The sequence below is a fragment of the Sus scrofa genome, chromosome 8 (assembly GCF_054392235.1).
Source record: "Sus scrofa isolate SSC_HxYL_T2T_F1_AM1 chromosome 8, Sscrofa_HxYL_maternal_Yorkshire_Landrace_v2.0, whole genome shotgun sequence".
Lineage (NCBI taxonomy): Eukaryota > Metazoa > Chordata > Mammalia > Artiodactyla > Suidae > Sus > Sus scrofa.
In genome coordinates this window covers 30,182,297-30,201,997 of record NC_139390.1, presented here as the reverse complement: position 1 = coordinate 30,201,997, position 19,701 = coordinate 30,182,297, and the positions used below count along the sequence as shown (strand labels likewise).

Here is a 19,701-nt window from a genome sequence, read left to right as displayed (position 1 = left end):
TTCCTTATAGTCTGGTCCCCAAAAGAAGGTTTTCCTCCATTGACCACAGGTGGAATGCAGTGCCTATGACTCAAGAATGGTTTCAAACAATGCAACTGACAAAGGCTTAATCTCCAAAATATACAAACAACTCATAGAACTCAGTAGCAAAAACCCAAAAAACCTGAACAGAAATTTCTCCAAAGACATACAGATAGATGGCCAACAGGCACATAAAAAAATGTTCAGTATCACTAATTATCAGAGAAATGCAAATCAAAACTACAAGGAGGTACCACTTTACACTGGTCAGCATGGCAATTATAAGTAACAGTACAAATAACAAATCCTGGACAGGGTATGAAGAAAAAGGAACCCTCCTACATTGTTGGTGGGAATGTAAATTGGTACAACCACTATGGAAAACAGTATGGCGGTTCCTCAGAAAACTAAATATAGAACTACCATATGCAATCCCACTCCTGGGTATATACCTAGACAAAACTTTCATTCAAAAAGATACACGCCCCCTTGTATTTATAGCAGCATTATTCACAAGAGCCAAGACATGGAAACAACCTAAATGTCCATCGACAGATGAATGGATTAAGAAGATGTGATACATGTACACCATGGAATACTACTCAGCCATAAAAAAGAACAAAAATAACTCCATTTGCAGAAACATGGATGAAACTAGAGGCTTTCATACTAACTGAAGTAAGTCAGAAGAGAAAGACAAATACCATATGATATCGCTTATATTTGGAAACTAATATTTGGCACAAACGAACTTTTCTACAGAAAAGAAACAAATTCATGGAGAACAGACTTGTGGTTGCCAAGGGGGGAGAGGGAGGAAGCGGAATGGACTGGGTGTTTGGGGTTGGTACTTGCAAAATGTAGCATTTGGAGTGCATGAGAAATGAGATCCTGCTGTATGGCACAGGGAACTATATCTAGTCATTTGTGATGGAACATGATGGAGGATAATGTGAGAAAAAGAATGTATACATATGTATGTATAACTGGGTCACTTTGCTGTACGGCAGAAATTGACAGAACATTGTAAATCGACTACAATAAAAAATTTGTTTAAAAAAGAATGAGGCCTCCTGGATTCTTTTCTTCTCTTTTTTGTTGCTGCTTTTAGGTCATTACAAAGCCACAGAGGTGTGGGGCAGCTGCATATGCATGTTACAAAGTCCCGGGTGGTGGGCAGGCAACGGACTGAGTGGTCGCAGAGGATCTGGCCCCTGGTCACTAAATAAGCAGCCACTAAACATTCTACCTGTCCTTTTTTCCATCTTGGAGCTCAGACCCAGCTAAACCCGAGGTTACCAGGAATGGAGGGAAGTGTCCATTTTTACGAAAATCACCACTGCACAAGAATCCCTCACTGCAGCCAATAATCACAGTGCTAAATCTGGTGTCACATTTGGCAGCAGAAATGTGCTTCTGCGGGAGGAAACAGCGACAGAAATAACATGCAAGCTTAGCGTTTCTCTTTATAATCAGGGATTCTTGAAAATTAGGTATTGTTGCTTCACGTGAGGGTTTACAGCTGGCTGAGCTACACAAACATACTCAAAAAAGACTGTCGTGGATAACATTTAGAATTGCAACAACACTTGCTGTCTGGGAGAAAGACAAAAAATACAGCACTAACATTTGCTTGGAGTCAGAAACACTTTCTCTCGGGGGTGGGAGCACTTACCTCTAACAATACACTATTGATCATGGGGTTAAGGACCTCAGCCTTCCGGTTGCTCTGTGGAATCAAAAGGATGAAAATGACAGATTAGTTGCTCATAGTCCAAGCCTTGTCACATAAAATGTAAGACTCTGGCTTTGTTCTGGGATCTCTTAATGAAGAAGGGGGAGGAGAAGGCTTATTATACAGACAAGGCTTCACATCTGGTGCTTCCTCAACACAAGATCATTTAATTTCAACAGAAAACTTAGGAGGGAGGGAGGTAGCAGGATAAGCCTGATTTAAAGATGAGAAGATAGGAATCAGGAAGGTTGAGTAACTTGTTTAAGGTCATATAGACAGAAATTTAAAAAAAATTTTTTTTTTCTTTTTTAATGGCTGCACCTGCGGCACATGGAAGTTCCTGGGCTAGGGATCGAATGGGAGCTGCAGCTAAGGTCTACACCCCAGTCACAGCAATACCAGATCTTCACTGCATTCACAACCTATGCCCCAGCTTGCAGCAATGCCGGATCCTTAACCCACCGAGTGAGGCCAGGGATCAAATCTGCATTCTCACAGAGACTGTGTTGGGTTCTTTTTTTTCCCTTTCTTTTCTCTTTTTGCCTTTTGGGCCGCACTCACAGCATATGGAAATTCCCAGGCGAGGGGCTGAATTGGAGCTACAGCTGTTGGTTTACACCACAGCCACAGCAACGCGGGATCTGAGCCATGTCCTCAATCTACACCACAGCACCCAGCAAAGCATGATTCCTGACCCACTGATCGAGGGCAGGGATTGAACCTGCATTCTCATGATACTTGTCAGATTCATTTCCCCTGGGCCACAACAGGAACTCCTGTGTTGGGTTCTTAACCCGCTGAGCCACAGTGGGAACTCCTAGATAGAAATTTAAACTCACACCTTGTAGCAGGTCTGGGATTTAGGGGAAGTGAGTGAGGCTGAGCAGTACAGGGTTGGATCCCAGTCTTAAGATTCTGATATTTTGTTCAAAAGGATATTTTAGCATTCATTTTGATTTTCAAAAATACTGTATTAAAATATCTATGTAGATGACTGAGGTATTTTGTCCCCTTTGGGGGGATCCCCTTAAATTTCGTGGACAAGTACCTCTACTTGTCCACCCTAGTCCCAGCCCTGGTCTGTAGGTTTTTTTTTTTTTTTTTCTCTTACACGCAAACAAGGGTACTTGGTTCCAGGGTGTGTCTTTCCAAATAGCAGCAAAATTAAAGCACTCTTAACTATAACTTGCAAACAGTTTGGCAGATCCCTGTTTGCAAATATAAATATAGGGAAAGTGCCAAGTACAGAGCCTGATATTAAGTCAGTGTCCAAAAAAGTGAGAGCTGGTGGTAATGGCATCATTGTTATGGTGTCCACTGTGGGTCCATCAGTCAACAGTTTTCTCTGTCCAAAGTGTTCAATCTACTCTTCGACGATAAATAATTAAAGGGACCAGAAAGAGAGAGGGCAGTCTTTACAGACTGCTTTCCATGACGGTACTTGAAAGACTTTATGGTAAACCAAAGTACATAAATGAAATACACCTTCCCACAGCAGCCCCCATTCACTGATGTCCCTCTACTGAGGGTGAAATAATGTCTTACTGGGGCAACCATAACAGAGTCCTGGGGAAAAAAAACTCTTTCAAACCCCAGTCATTTTAGCAAGTAACCAGAAACCCATTATGGTTTGCTTTCATGTTTATTTGATTATCAATAAACCTCTAAAATATAATCAAAATGAGGGCAATAAAATGACATTGGTTTTCAGAATCAATGAGATGTACGAGCAATTTAAATAGAGTCTGGAGAGCAATATACACTCAGTAACTTCAAGTGATGAATAATGGCTCTTTTAGAGAACAGACGCAATGACCGGATGTGAACGATTCATCGCAGCACAAGAAGAGAGGTACCACTGTGGTGAGCGACTTCTCAGGAAAATCTATTCAGATCTGGCCTTCTCTTTCTCCAAAATGATAACCTGTGTGTTCCTGTTGTTGTGCACGTAAGCCTTTGAATGCATACCTGTGCGGGTGTGTATTTCATGTGTATGTGTGTGTGTGTGTCTTCATTCAAGTACACACCGATCTGCTGGAGCTTTGCTATTTAAAATGTAGGATATGAATTACGAGCATCGTTACCACCTGGGAGCTTGTTAGAAACGCAGCCTCTCAGTCCTCATCCTAGACCCACCAAATCAAAATCTGCATTTTTATAAGATCTCAAGGTGATCCGCTTGTACAATAAAGTTTGAGAGGCACTGTGCTGGAATACAATACATTAAGAGAATGGAAAGCAGTATCATGAATATTACCCACTAATGTAAATACATTAATGCTTAACATGAATCACATGGACCATGAAACACACATGCAGACATATACATCACATCACTAAGCAACCATAGAGAATCAAACGGTTGGCTGTCTGCTGAGTCTGATGGGCAGCCAGCTGGGAGTTGAGAGATCAATTGAGAAGCCTGGGTGAATCAGATCACCCCTCTGGGCCCCAGTTTCTCACAGAGTAAACCGTGGAAAGAGTGAGAAGAGGGTCCACTAGGGCCTTGGGAAGCTGAGTCACCAAGGCTATTCCATCCCGGTAAGAGCTCACACCTCTCTGCAAATCTAGCAATTACACCAAAGTCCATGGGCACCAGTTAACTTGACAACACTAAGCACGTAAATGCATTTTAGTGAGTCTCTTTCATCAAGGAGCTTCTACCTTGCTCTTCACCCTGCCTGCTTACAGTGAAGCTCTATTGCTGAAGGCCCAAAATGAGACACATAGAAGAGCCGACATTTTACAAAACAGGAGGAGTAAATCATAGTCCTTGAGAACTGAATGAATAGTTGGTTTGTAGCTCATCCTTTATTAACTAAGCCACTTACAGCAGTGTGGGAAGCACACATCTCCTGACAGTCAGTCATCATTTCATCTTTTTCTGAAAACTGCTCTTTGTTTAGGGTGGGGGGTGGGGAGAGGGGCACCCCAGTAGCCAGGTAGGTCTACATGATGTGACCCTGTCCTCAGTCGCTTCTAATGACATCAGGATGGATATCTGATCCACGCTATTGAGCCTTTCCAACCTTCCACCCAGGATCCTAGAATCTGAATGGAGAGAACTGGGAACTGCTGTAGTTGAGTCACATTAATAGCAACACTTCAGAGACAGGGCACAGGAGCTCTGGGGAGGGGTTCCCACAGTTGCTCATACACCTCCACCGCCTTTAACAATGTCCCTTTTCTATCTAGATTATTTAAAGCTTGTTTCTGTTACATCCTGTTATGCATTCGATAGTGTCCCCCAAAGAGATATGTTGAGGTCCTAAGCTCCAGTGTATCCGAATGTGACCTTCTTTGGAGACAGGACATTGCAGATTTAGGTCGTTAAGATGAGGACACCTTAATCTCATACTGACCACTATCCTTATAAGAAGAGGGGAATCTGGACACAGACATGCACAGAGGGAGGATAATGTAAAGACAGAGAAAGGCAGGGAGTCAGTCACATTGCCGCAAACTAAAGATTGCTTGGGAAGCTGGGAGGGGCGGAGAAGGATGCTCCCTAGAGGTTTCAGAAGAAGCATGGCTCTGTCATATGAGTCTCATACATCTGAGTTGGCTGTAACAGGGCTAGAACTCGGTCAGATGGGAGCCCTAAGCTGCCTGTCAATGGAGAAGATGCTCTGGTCTCATTTTAGGAAATGTCCCAGCAGGGCTGCTTCTTTGTGGAGCTATCAAAGAAGGCACTGCGTCCTTCTTCACTGCACAGCCGCTCAAAGGCCACCCTTCTTTAAAAGGTGAAAGAAAGAATCACAATCTTACCCCGACAGTGGTTAAAGCATTTGTAAACTTCTCTGATAAGGAGGCCACTTCCTTGCACATGGCAGTAGTTAATCTGAAAAAGGAACAAAATAGCTTTTTAATAAAGAATTGAACTGTTAACACAATTATTAAGACAGCATTCTCTTTAAAAGAATGGCACAGATGAGTTCCCTTGTGGCACAGCAAGCTAAGGATCCAGTGTTGTCACTGCAGTGGCTTAGGTTGCTGCTGTGGTGTGGGTTTGATCCCTGACCCAGTAACTTCTGCATGCTGAGGGTGTGGCCAAAAAAAAAAAAAAAAAAGAAAAAAGAAAATGGCACAGCAGTTTGAAAATGCTCGTAGAAATGTTTTCCTCAGTATTCTGCCATGATTCACAATCAAGTTGAATTCTCATTTACCTCTTTTCAGAAGCAAAAGCGTATGCAGGAAAATACCAGCCTTGAGCTCAGCAGGTCTAGGCATATAAGACTCTGGCCAAGTGACTTTTCTCCAGTTTTTGGTCATTTTAAAATAATAAAGAACATTCGCTAAGGTACTGTGTTAAGTACTTTTGTATTCATAGTCACAGTTAATCTCATAATGGCCTTATTAGGGTCCATTATTCTTCCCATTTTATAGATGAGCAAACTGACATGTAAGAAGGTTAAGCAACTTGCTTAGGACAAGGAGTAGTTAATGATGGAGCTGGGATTCAAACTCAGATGTTTCTTCATATCTGGATTATGTTTTTATTATATACCTTAAAATAAAAATCCTGTAGAATATTTTTTTTAAGATTTATATCAAATCTCCATGTTTGTTCTAGCCATTTCACTGATTCAGGACTTTACCTTCAAGAAAAGAATGCAAGACAGACACAAATACTTAACAATCCAATGTTTGTCATTAACTTTACAGAGGATGACAAAAACTGAAAACAATCTAATTACCTAACAATGTATTGCCTGACTTTTAAAACAATAAGTATGTATGACTTTTTATGAATAGTGATGAAGATGTTATTAGCAAAACAGTGACTCCAAGTTAAGAGTCTTACATGTTAAAAGATCTGGTGATGTCAGTGGAGGTGAGTTTTGTTCTGATAAATGGGGGTTCTGTCTTAGCTATGTATTCAGGGCTGTTGAACTATATCCATCTATCCACCCTTCCATCCATCCATCCATGCATCCATCCACTCATCCATCCATCCAAAACTTATCTGCAGAAAGGGTCAGGAGTAAGGGTAGGAGGTAGCCAAGAGCAGTTCTCTCTGTTCTTGGGCAGGTGGTGGAGAGGCACTTATTGTACAGACATATATGAGGTCTGATTACCTTTTGCTTGGTGCAGCTTAGTAAGGGGCTGGGAATAAAAAAGGAGCTAAGGATAAGGGTTGGCTTTCCATATTCAGGGACTTCTGGCTTCAGCCCTCCTCTTTCAAATCAGCACCACAAATATAAAATAGTTCTCAGATGTCTTCCTCAATATTTTAAACTTTTTCTATTTCATCCTTTCCTCTTCCTTCTATACTTGGAGACAAGGACGTATTGTTGGAAGGCATTTAAGGGCAGGAATGTGCAAGGCTTATTATATCTCTGATTTTTCACATGTTTAGATATGAAAATCTAGACTAGACGACAAATCTGTACAAGTGAGAAAAAAAAGCCACCAGAGACACTAATCATGTCTTTTTGGAAGGTCTTTCCACTAAAAATTTCCTGCCCAACCTACAATGCCAAATGCAGTAATAAGTGAAGACTAGCTAGCCAGCAGAGTGAGTTAAAGTGTGTGTGGATGTGTGGGGGTGTGTGTGTGCGTACGCGCACATGTGCAGGTGTGTGTACCCATATACTTTTAGGTGACTGATTTTGGCTCCCTTTGTCTATATAATAATGAGAGGGCATTTGGACCTGTGCTAATTTTCTATGCCACAGCATACAGTCACACACATAAAAGTTAATAGCTTATTCTTCAACTCCATAATCAACTATTTTAATGAACACTCCGTGCTAACTATTTTCATATGTGTACCGTTACATGTACATACGTTTTTATTTCGTTAGATAACTAAGAATAGCAACTTACAGAAGAAGAAACATAGGACAGCAAATATGCACATGCGAGCAAGCCACAGTGAACTGGCTTACTTGGCGACCCTCACTGCCAGAATTCAGCCTATGAAGAGCTTGTAAAAGTCCCTAGGAATAGCAGGGGTGTGTTTGCATATTTCTGTGAAACTAGCAGAGAAATTCATTAAGATGTCTTTCTCTGTTCGAGTGGCATGCTGAAAATGTAATTATCTTCAAGTGTCTATACCTCGAAGACTCTAAGCTATTAAAACGACTTGGCTCTGAATAATTTAGGGAGTCTTGCCTTAAATCTCTTAATAAGTAATTCTTGTCTAGCTCATTCTTATTATTCTTGCTAACATGCTTCATTTCTTAAGAGAGCCCTAACTTTTTTTTTTCTTTTTGCCTTTTCTAGGGCCGCTCCTGTGGCACATGGAGGTTCCCAGGCTAGGAGTCTAATCAGAGCTGTAGCTGCTGGCCTATGCCAGAGCCACAGCAACGCGGGATCCAAGCCATGTCTGTGACCTACACCACAGCTCACTCATGGCAATGCCAGATCCTTAACCCACTGAGCAAGGCCAGGGATCAAACCCACAACCTCATGGTTCCTAATTGGATTCATTAACCACTGCGCCATGACGGGAACTTCAAGAGAGTCCTAACTTCTTAAGATGACCTAGAACAATGGAAGCAGATGACTTGAAATTGGCATCTTCAGTGGCCAAGGGTGTATACCTCTGTGTCTTTGTGCACACATCTGAAGGGCACATATACATAAAACTGGAAAAAAAATAAGAATTAAAAGTCACATTTACTTTATCAGAACTTTTGCTTGGTCCTGAGCTGGTTTTTCCTCTTCTTGTCCATGAAGAATTAATTCTGCTACTTTATGAAGCTGCTCAATACAGCGAGCTGTTACTTCCGCCAGGCTTTCAATGGACAGCATGTATACTTCCTGAAAGCAAAAAGTCCAAGCCAGAAAATTATTCATGGAGCAGACGCTTTCTAAAAAAAAAAAAATCCTGAGACATTGAAAAAAATTATAATCTTTGGGAAAAAAACTCCCTGAACAAACATGACTTGAAAAAATTTTACCTAAAGATTAATAGGTGTACCTAAGACTTTTCTAAATGGAAATGCTACCATAAAATGGAAGTGCTGCCAGGTCCCAGAAGCATGACAAGCCTTCTTCATAGCTGGGTCCTCAGCTCTCAGAGCAATGCTGGACACACAACTCAAGAAAGTGTGTGGAAGGGTGGCTGAATGAATAGACCTCCGTGGGTATTTTTCTTTAGAGTGATCTAATTGGAAAGTTTCTTTCTCTAAAATTGAAGTTCAATGCAAAGTGAAGTTATTGCAAACTGATTTTTGGACACAGGCAGGTTATAAATTATGTACATAATAAACTTATGAGGCTACAGAATAAAAACAGCCGCAGTGAAATTCTTTTTTGGAAAAGGCTTCCATTACCTCATTAGCTATGGGGCATAAAGACATTTTATGGTGACAAATTTGCATAGAAGATGGGATTTTTACCCTAAAGATAAATCAACTATGATCTTAAAGCTCTTTTTTTTTTTCCTCTAAATTAACATCGTAAAGCTACGGAGAAAAGCTACAATATCTATGTTAAGTCATGAACTGTCCTGGCATAGAGAAATTTTAGTGTTCATTTCATTGATACTCATATTTTTATAATGTGGTACAGGGCACAAATGAAAATGAAATGGCTCTGCCTCATTTCCAATTAGGCTGCTAATAAAATTCACATAATATTCCTGCTCTTCAGGTGGACGATCTGTCACACGGTTACCTCAACTGTCTTAGTTTTTCTTTCTTCCTTCTTTTCTTCGGGACCTTCGGCGTTCTCTTCCTTTTCTTCTTTCTTAGTTTTGTCCTCTGACTCTTCAGCCACATCTACTGGCACCACGGTTTGATCCTCTTCCACCCAGTCATGAGCTTTTTTCATCGCCTGCAAAGGCCCCCAACCAAAGCAATACATGAGTTGTACAAATCTGGAGACTAGAAGTGCCAATTTCACAACTCAGATCAAACCCTAAGCCAGCAAGGGTGGTTCTCTGCACGTTTAAAGAATGAGGGAACAAACATAATATACTCATTACTTGACAATCTGCAAGTTAACCCTAGTATATTTGCAAAATCTGTAGACACTACCAGGCATTTGGGGAAGTAAGGATTTAAAGAAACACAGCTACGTGCTTTAAAAACAGTGTTAATAAATAAACATGAATTTGCTTTAAAAAAAAAAAAAGAATGAGGGAACAATTCCTCAGCCTCCTTAAAAACACCTTGTTGTTGCTTCCAGTAAAAATACCGTAAGGAAAAAGAACAGAAAAGAAAGAACATATGAAGAGAATACTACAGAGCCAGAGGCACTTTCGGTAATCACTCTTTTTTTTTTTTTTTGGTCTTTTTTTTTTTTTTTTTTTTTTTCCGTCTTTTCAGGGCTGCACCCCCAGCATATGGAAGTTCCCAGGCTAGGGGTCCAATCAGAGCTGTCACCGTTGGCCTACACCACAGCCAAGGCAACATGGGATCCTTAACCCACTGAGCGAGGCCAGGGATCAAACCCACATCCTCATGGTTGCTAGTCAGGTTCATTAACCACTGAGCAATGACAGAAACTCCTGGTAATTGTTCTAAAATGATAGTCAGATAGGGAGTTCCCACTGTGGTACAGTGGGTTAAGAATCTGACTGCAGCAACCCAGCTATTGGAGCAGCTCAGGTTTGATCCCTGACCTGGTGCAGTGGGTTAAAGGATCTAGTGCTGCCGCAGCTGCAGCTCGGAGTTAATCCCTGGCCTAGAAACTTCCATTCGCTGTGGGTGCAACCATAAAAAAAAAAAAAAGACTAAAAATGGCAGTCACTTTGGAAGAGCCATAGTATATTTTTTTTACTTTTTGTGACTGACTACATAAGAGTCCTAGTATATGTGTACACACACACACGCACACACACACACACACACACACACATTATATATGTGAAATTTAGCCAGGGTCATTGCTAAAGCAAATTTGCTACGGCAGATTTCCTCATCTGCTATGTCTTATGAAGCCCTTAATGTTTCCTGAAGCTGATGATGTATCATGTTGGGCAGATGAAGGTTGGTCTGCTCCTCTCCAGCTGTGCCAGGTCTTCCGACTCACAGGGGGAGGAGAGAAGACCTGTGATTAGTTTCATCTCACGTTAAGTGCAGTTTGAGCAACTTGTGGCCTTAAACGTTATTGAACGAGCAGAAGCTACCTTCCCGATCTGTCATTTCCTAAATTTTGAAAGGGCAGACGCACGAGCTTTTACAGTTTATGTAGCCTGTTTGCTTAAGGGGAAGGTGTATCTGAGCATATGTGACACTTCTCATTTGAAAGCCTGCATGTCGAAGTTTAATAGGTCAGGGTGTGGATGACAAGTCAATGGGAGAAGATGGGGAAGATGAAACCCAACCAAACTACTCTTGGTGTGTCCTCTTTTAAGGACAAAGGTTTACCTGATGATGTAAATAAACCAGTGAGACCTTGGAGGCACCATACACACTCTGAGCCATGGCAGGTGCTGTGGGGAGATGAATGAGGCAATTTCCCGCTGTGTTCAAGTCACTGACCTGCTAGAATCGGTGACCTCTCTCAGAGATAAAGAAATTACTCATCTCCACCTCACTGCCTCCATCTGCCCTTTCCTCACCCACCTTGATGAGTGAGGACCTGTGTCAACCACTGAACGCCAAAGAGAACAAAGGAGAGAGAGAGAGAGACAGCGAGAAGGAGGGCGGATGGGAAAAATGACATCGTCTTAAGTAATTAACAATCAGTGACCTCATTAAGCAATGCCATAGCAAGTCCTTGTTCTAACTTGCAGACCATCCTGTGTTACTCTCAGAGGTACCCCGACCTGGTGCGAGGGAATGTGCTGGGGCGGGGGGCAGTGACCTGGGTCTGGGTGATGTGCTTTCTCTGCCTGATTCTGGCACGTCATTTTCGAGGGGAGAGGAGAAGGAATTTGAAAAAGCTCTTGGGTGATTCTGCACCCTCTCTCCTCCCCTAGGCTGAAGAGAGTCACTGCTCTGATATAAGATCCTCTTTTGAGAAGTTCAGGGTCACAAGTTCAAGGTCACGAGGTAATTACCAGTAAAGGTGCAACCGTGATTCAGGTCTCATGACACAGCATAGCATGTTCTCCTCCAGCACATTTCATGGTGGTGCCTCCTCGAATCTTAATTACTGACCTTAGATTCCCTTCTCCCAACGTGCCAGGTAGGGCTTGGGGTTTTTCTCTTTCAGGTGGATCTCAGAATTTTACAACTGAGACCTTTAAAACACGCACACACAAACTCAGACTCGATGGTGCTGACCTTATTGAGTTTGTCAGGCGTGGCCGCAACATGTAATTCAAAGAGAAGCTCTGTAAGCATGCTAGCAAATTCTTCTCCCTTTTCTTCTATGCCTGGAAATAGAAAATGACAGAAGTAAGAAACGTGATTTATTTTTCATCCTTCAGAATGTGGCAGCTCCCCCCACCTTACAACCCGTGGTTAGCGCCTAAGTGGGGGCGGCAGCCCGCCCTCCAGTTGCTGGGCAAAGATGAGCACAGGCTGCTCCTGGGGAAGGACTGGGGGAGCCTTGCCACTTGCTCCCGGCTCTAGCTGGGGCACCCCTCCACTGGCCTAAAGAGCACATGAGGGCCCAGAAGGACCGATGGGTCTTGTTCACAGCTATGAGTGGTCAGTAGCTATTTGTTGGGAGAATGACTGAATGAACAAATGCATGACCTTTCGCAAGCCTGAGGGCCCTGGGACAAGCCTGTGTTTATGTCTCACAGCACTGTCATGCTTAGCACTGCAACCCTTAATGATACCCAGAGCGCCCTTTTATGGGCACAGAGCCGCAGTGCTGAGCCAGCAGAATTGGTCTCCATGGATCATGCACTATCTGATGTAACAACATTATATCCCTGGAGAAATTTCCCATGGTTTCCTAGGGCATCTGCCTGGTCCTATAATATTTCATAATATGTCTTCCCTCCAGATAAGAAGCCTCCTTAGGACACAGACAGTATTTGTTTTGCTCATTCCTGAATCCAGAGCATCTAACACAGTGCCTGGAATGTAACAGGTGCTAAAATGAATATTTACTGAATGATTTACTAATATTCTCTACACTAATATATTGATTATATATAACATGTTATATACATATCATAAAATAAAAATAGATTAGTATCAATTGGTGGGCAATAAAGAGGACAGATCTTGGAAAGTTACAGTCTCTTTTTTTTCTTTTGTCTTTTTAGGGCCGCACCCACTGCATATGGAAGTTCCCAGACTAGGGCTCAAATTGGAGCTGCAGCTGCCAGTCTACGCCAGAGCCGCAGCAACATGGGATCCGAGCCTTGTCGGCGACCAACCAGAGCTCACGGCAACACCAGAGCTTAACCCACTGAGTGAGGCCAGGGATTGAACCTGCATCCTCATGGATTCTAGTTTGTTAGTGCGGAACCACAAGGGGAATGCCCTGAAAGTTACAATCTTAACTCTCTCATTTGTATCTATAGGTTGAGGCCATTTGAAAAGTTTCTGATACGTGCTAAAGAATTGATTCCACAATGGCTTTATCTCCAGTTTGGGGCGCTGGGGATGGTGGTGGCAGATTAAAAAGCATCACTCATCTGGCCTGATTACATGATCTCAAAACCCTCTGAGAAGAAAACACTCCCCTAAAGCCAGTGGGTGAAGGCAGGAGCTTCAGGGAGGACTAAGCCAGTGAGAAAGAAATATTGTATCTAATGCTGGTCTGGTGGGGGCGGGAGCTGTCTGTTTTACAGACAAAAGGGTTACTCAGCAGCTTGTGAAATAGCCAAGGTAACTTGTCTTTGTTCAAAACATGTGGCCCAATTGGTTTACCATCACTTAGAATTTACAGATTCTCATCAGGGAGCAGATCAGTAAACAAACGAGAGACATAAAATATAGATGTCAGCTGAGAAATTTTAAGGAGGCATATAAACCAAGGGAGAGGGGTAGGGATCGCTGGGGGGCGGGGGAAGGAATTTCAAATGGACAGCAGCTCAGAAAATGCCTTTTGAGTAAATAACCCAGAGGAGGAGGGGGTGAGCCACACAGATGGGGGAAGAGCTTTCTGGGCAGGGGCACTGCCAGGGCCAAGTCCAGGAGGGAGTGTGTGGGGCTTGGTCGGGAAGGGCAAGGAGGCCAGAGAGGCTGCAGTGAGTGGGTGGGTGGGGCGGTGGGGAGTGTGTGAGGGGGGCGCATGCGCCTCAGGGGAATGACAGAGGTGTCTCTCTTTGCTCACAGTGGAGCTGATACAAGCAAATCATCAAAGCCCAGAAGGTAAGCGCTCAGATGGAGAAGGCTTTAGCAGCACCTGATCCCATCCTCAGGAGTATTGAGAAAGTTTCCTGGAGGTGATGCCTGAACCGAGCCTTCAAGAATGAGAAGGCAATAGTCAGAGACTCCAGGGAGAGCTGGAGTCAAAGAGAAAACAGGAGATGGGGTGGGGGAGGAGCGGAGAGAGAGAGAAGGGGAGAGATTAATCAAAAGCGAAGGTTATCGCCCTGCTGGACAGAGACCTCGGTCGCATCCTCTCTGGGGAGGCAAAAGGAGAGGTGCAATTCCCATGGGGTCTCATTCCCAAGCTGCCTGGTCCGTCTCATCTGTGTGGGGCAGTGCTGGGGGCAGAAAGAGTCCTGGCCTGGAGTTCCCATTTTGACTCGGTAGTAACGAACCCAACTAGTATCTGCAAGGATGCATTTTCCATCTCTGGCCTCGCTCAGTGGCTTGGAGATCTGGCATTGTCATGAGCTGCAGTGGGGGTCACACGGCTCGGACCTGGTGTGGCTGTGGCTGTGGCGTAGGGCAGCAGCTGCAGCTCTGATTCTACCCCTAGCCTGGGAACTTCCATATGCTGTAGGTGCAGCCCTTAAAAAAAAAAAAAAAAAAAAAAAAAAAAAAGAGCCCTGGCCTGAGACTTGGAGGGTGGGAGTTCTTTCCCAGCTCTCGCACTTAGTGGCTGTGTGACCTGGGGCCAGTCAGTCACAGGGCTTCTTACCTCCCATTTCCTCCTCTGCAAATGTAGGATAATAAAACCTACCCATCTCCTCTCTAGCACTGTTGTAAGGACCAAACAATACGGCACATGTATAAGCATTTAGTAAACACTAAAGTTCCATGTCACTATATTATTATGTGCTACAAAGATATAAACACAGAGAGATGAAAAATATTTGAGAGTATGCCACAATAAATTAGGATATAAGTACGCTGCGTAGTTCCAGCTTTTAAATGTGCATTCATTCCATAAAACAGAAAAATATACTGATAACTTGTAGCAAATATTTTAGGAAAATCACCATAGAGAAAAATGGAAGAAGATAAGAAAACCGATGATAAAGAACGTTGCAACAAAGAATAGCTACGACTACAATTCTTGGTCTATAATGTGGTGGAAAAGGTCTTCACCAAGGTGATAAAACAAGAAAAGAGCTTTTAAAACTCACTTTACAACAGTGGTAAACCAAATTAGAGACCTGGGGCGGTGTGATAAAATTACACTCTGCTGGAAAGACAAACATGCAAATCATTAGCTAAGGTTATTCAACTCGGGGGAGCTCCATACGAAATTTACCTAAAGATGACAGTTTATTATACGTCCTGAGACTATCAAACACATTATTTAGGTGTGTGGGGGAGGTTGGAATGTAAGTGCTTACAAGAAAATAATGATGAAAACGCTCTGGTTTCTCCCAGAATTTAGCTCCAAGAATGCCTCTTCCCCCTCACGGATGCGATTGCTCTCGACGGCTTTTAGTTACTCCCTCACCTTTGTGGAGCTGTAACACTGCATCATAATTGGATTGATTTAATGACAACCCTGCTATTCTTCTCCCCCGTTCGTCTTCCGGTGTTTAAATGATATTTATTTATGCAATTAATTGAAATTAATAGTGTTTTTATCATCTGGAGATGCCCTTTAGGAAAATGGATATATTATGGGAGATAACAGGGTTCTGTCACTTAAAGAGAGAAAAATCTAGCATATCGTAACATGCTGTTCAGGACTTCAATTGGTTTTGGTCATATAAAAAAATCTTGGCGTTACAGGAGTTCCCGTCATGGTGAGGTGGTTAATGAATCCGACTAGGAACCATGAGGTTGCAGGTTTGATCCCTGGCCTCCCTCAGTGGGTTAAGGATCCGGTGTTGCCGTGAGCTGTGGTGTAGGTTGTAGATGTGGCTCGGATCCCGCATTGCTGTGGCTGTGGTGTAGGCCGGTAGCTACAGCTCCGATTCAACCCCTACCCTGGGAACCTCCACATGCCATGGGAGCGGCCCTAGAAAAGGCAAAAAAAAAAAAAGAAAGAAAAAAGAAAAATCTTGGAGTACCTGTTGTGGCCCAGTGGAAACAAATCCAACTGGGAACCATGAGGTTGTGGGTTCAATCCCTGGTCTCACTCAGTGGGTTAAGGATCTGGTGTTGCTGTGAGCTGTGCTGTAGGTCACAGGTGCGGCTCGGATCCTGCATTGCTGTGGCGGTGGTGTAGGTTGGCAGATGAGCTCTGATTCAACCCCTAGCCTGGGAACCTCCATATGCTGCAAGTGCGGCCCTGAAAAGCAAAACAAAAACAAACCTCCATTTATTGAAGCTCTATATTTAAGACTGGAGCATAACACATGCTGTAACATTTTCTACTTAACAGTAGTCAAGTTTCCTCTCCAAGAAATGGCCCTAGTTGGGGATGTAATACTGCCTTCACTTGCACTGGCAACAATATTTCTTTGCTGTTAGAGGGAATGTGGGATCCTCTTTTCATTCTTTCTGAATGACACCCCTCGGAGGACAAGGGTCTACCTCAGTCATCATGAAATGGAAGAGAAACAGCCTGGATCTTTCTGGTGATGGTTACTCTAAACGAGGCATCTATATTAGTTCATCTTGGGTCCAAGCTGCATGACCTTTGACAGCTAGGGTCTGAGTTTCTTCATTACTAAAACAAAAACAAGGCTGTCATCCCTTGTGGCTTTGTAGAAACACACAAATGCTCAAAAACATTGTTCTCCAACTGTCTCTCTTTCCATGCTTCCGCAGAGTCGGCTCTTCTATTCTGATGCCATGGGCATACATCTCATTAAACTGAAGGCACATAAGGTCAGTATGGGGGGCTAATGCAGGAGATGGTATTTAAATGACAGTTTGCAAATGCTTAGAACAATTTTGCCCTGAGTGTGGAGGCCGAAGCTTTTGAGCTCTTGTGTTTGAATTTTGATTAAAGCTATGTAAAACATCTGGACACAAAATGTTTCCCAGGGACTTCATGATATGAATATACATTACCAAGTATAATTATAATGAAAAGCTATCATTTATTGTGTCTTTACTATTTTTTCTGGCATTGTGTTGGCACTTTTTTTTTTTTTTTTTGTCTTTTTAGGGCTACACCTGCAGCATATGGAAGTTCCCAGGCTAGGGGTCGAGTCAGAGCTATAGCCACTGGCCTACACCCACATCTCATGGCAATGCCAGATCCTTAACCCACTGAGTGAGGCCAGGGATCGAACCTATGTCCTCATGGCTGTTAGTCAGATTCGTTTCCGCTGAGCCATGATGGAAGCTCCCGTGTTAGCACTTTAAATAATAACAACAGCTAACACTTTGAGCGGGTCTGTGTGCCAGGCACTGTAATATATGTTTCTACCTATATTATCTAACTGCACCCTTATAGTAGCCCTTAGGAATATGTATCATTGTCTCTGTTTTACAAGTGAGATAATGAGTTTCAGAAAGGTTACCTAACTTTGCAAGGCCAAATAGCACAGAAGTAGTGAAAATGCTGCAATCTGAGACCCTTCAGATGATTCTAGGAGAAGCCAGCCTTGTGTGGCCATGGTGGCTTACATTTTCAGCGTAACCCCCATGAAACAATTGCGCTGGTGCTGGCATGCATTACGCTCCATGAACATAGCAAAGGCTTTATTCTATTCTGCTTCCGAATAGACAACCTAATCACGAAACATGTTCAACTTTGAGAATACATTTTCCGCTCTCAAGGAAGTCTTGCTTCTCACAACATAGGTTCTAGTCCCAGGTCATGCTCTCGGCTGGCTGAGCGATTATCAAGGGCACATATTTATATCTAGCTCACTTCAGTGATGGACAACCTGACATGTCATGCCTTGATGCGCCGTGTACCCTTGCCAGAACTGTATGTTTTTGGCAAATACACCTACACCCTAACTCCTACACATATACATTAAAAGGAAGAAGAAACATACGAAAAGAAATCCATTGAAAGACCTTGTAAATACACCTTAACTCCTACACATATAAATTAAAAAGAAGAAGAAAAATACGAAAGGCCTTGAAAGACCTGCCCACAATCCACATCAACCACATTCAACAACTGCCACATGCAGATCAAAAAATTAGACACTGGAGCAGAAGCCCTAGTCATCTGGGCCCTGATGAGTGTACTGTGCTCTCTGTTTATGCAACCAGATGTGTTTGCTGCACGCTGTGATGTGCCGGGGATGGTGCTGGCCCCTTGAGAGATAAAGGTGCCTCACTCAGGAGTTGCCGCCCAGTGGAAAGAAGGGTTCTAGAGCGGTGTGACCAGCTTCTTTACCAAGAGCAGGTGCACAGTGTTTAGAAGTGAGCAGGAGGAGAGCCGGCAGTGCCTGATTCTCCCCTGTTCAAAGGGCTGTGCTTTTCCAGAGCAGTTTCCTAAGGAGGAGGCCAGGGGTGTGTCTCGCTGGGTCACTGGCTATTTTCCTTTACCTTGCACTTCTTGATTCTCTTCATTCTCTAGTTCTTTGGCAGCAAAGATGTCTTTAATGGAAATGAGGTCATTTTTTAAGAGTTCCAGCTTCTCTCCATCAAGTGATGCTAAAAATGACTGAACCTGAAAAAAAGAAATAGGTCAGCATAACTGTCATCTTTTCTTTTCATTAATGAGGTTTACGTACAGCTGTGGCCGGTTCTCACAGGACTAAGATGATCCGTGGGGTGGGAGGCAGCCCTGAGTTAAGCGTTGGATTTACCGCCTACTAACTGTGCAACTTTGGGTAAGTTACAGAAGCTCCTGGGGCCTCAGCTTTCCTATGGTGTAACTGAATATATGTGACAGATAACACTGTGTAAATTTGAGGTGCACAACATGCTAAATTGATACATGTTCATGTTGTGATGTGACTGCCCCTATGGTGACATTTAGCGCCTCTTTCAATCACATAATTATCCTTCTTTTTTTTTTTTTTGTAGTGGTGGAGATCATTAAAATTTTAGTCTCTTAGCAAGTTTGATTATAATTGTACAATATTGTTATCCATATTCCTACACTGCATATTAGATCTCTATGGCTTATTCACTACTTTTGCAAGTGTGTACCCCAAACAATACCAATCGCTGCCCCCATCCCCTGCTAACCACCATTTTACTGTTCTTTATGAGTTTGACTTTTTTAGATTCCACATATAAGTGAGATTATACAGTATTTGTCTTTCTCTGTCTCACTTGTCTCACTAAGCATCATGAGCTCAAGGCCCATCTGTGTTGTTGCAAATGCCAGGATGTCCTCCTTTATCATGGCTGAGTAATATTCCATTGTGTGTGTATGTGTGTGTGTATCACATTTTAAAAAATCCATTCCTCTGCTGGGCATTTAGGATGTTTCCACATTTTGGCTGTTGTGAGTAATGCTGCCATAAACTTGGGAGTGCAGATGTCTTTTCGAAGTCCTGTTTTTAGTTTCCTAAAAAAAATTCAAGATAGATCTACCCATGATCCAGCAATTCCATTTCTGGGTAGACACCTAAAGGCAGTTTTCTGTTTTAAAGTGAGAGCCACACTTCATTGGGATCCTTTGTGGCTAAAAGAAATAAGGAATATGAGGAACATTACACAAGTGCCCACAGCAGGTGCTCAGTAAATGGTGGTGGAAGCTCTTTTATCACAGTAGCTAAAAACACACTTTAGTGTCAACCCTGGATTCACATATCAGGTCTCTACTTCTTAATTGTGTGACTCTGGGTAATTTATGCAAGCTTCCGATGCCTTCTGGTCTCTTATCTGTAAAATAAGAACTAACAGTATCTACCTTTTAAGATC

General features: G+C 42.9%; 1 protein-coding gene across 7 annotated transcripts in view; it reads right to left on the bottom strand.

Moving 5' to 3' along the window:
* FAM114A1 (family with sequence similarity 114 member A1) overlaps nucleotides 1-19,701 on the bottom strand; it is a 96,836-nt gene that overhangs the window by 19,895 nt on the left and 57,240 nt on the right. For all 7 annotated transcript variants that reach the window (XR_014812312.1, XM_084971734.1, XM_084971735.1 and 4 more), the window contains exons 8-13: nucleotides 18,373-18,496; nucleotides 11,941-12,032; nucleotides 9,383-9,541; nucleotides 8,385-8,524; nucleotides 5,525-5,597; nucleotides 1,697-1,750 (exon numbers count right to left, since the gene is read on the bottom strand). Coding sequence is in view for 6 of the 7 variants with exons in the window: in XM_084971734.1 (XP_084827860.1) it covers nucleotides 1,697-1,750; nucleotides 5,525-5,597; nucleotides 8,385-8,524; nucleotides 9,383-9,541; nucleotides 11,941-12,032; nucleotides 18,373-18,496 (642 nt within the window). In the remaining variant the exon portion in view is untranslated. The remainder of the gene's footprint in view (nucleotides 1-1,696; nucleotides 1,751-5,524; nucleotides 5,598-8,384; nucleotides 8,525-9,382; nucleotides 9,542-11,940; nucleotides 12,033-18,372; nucleotides 18,497-19,701) is intronic.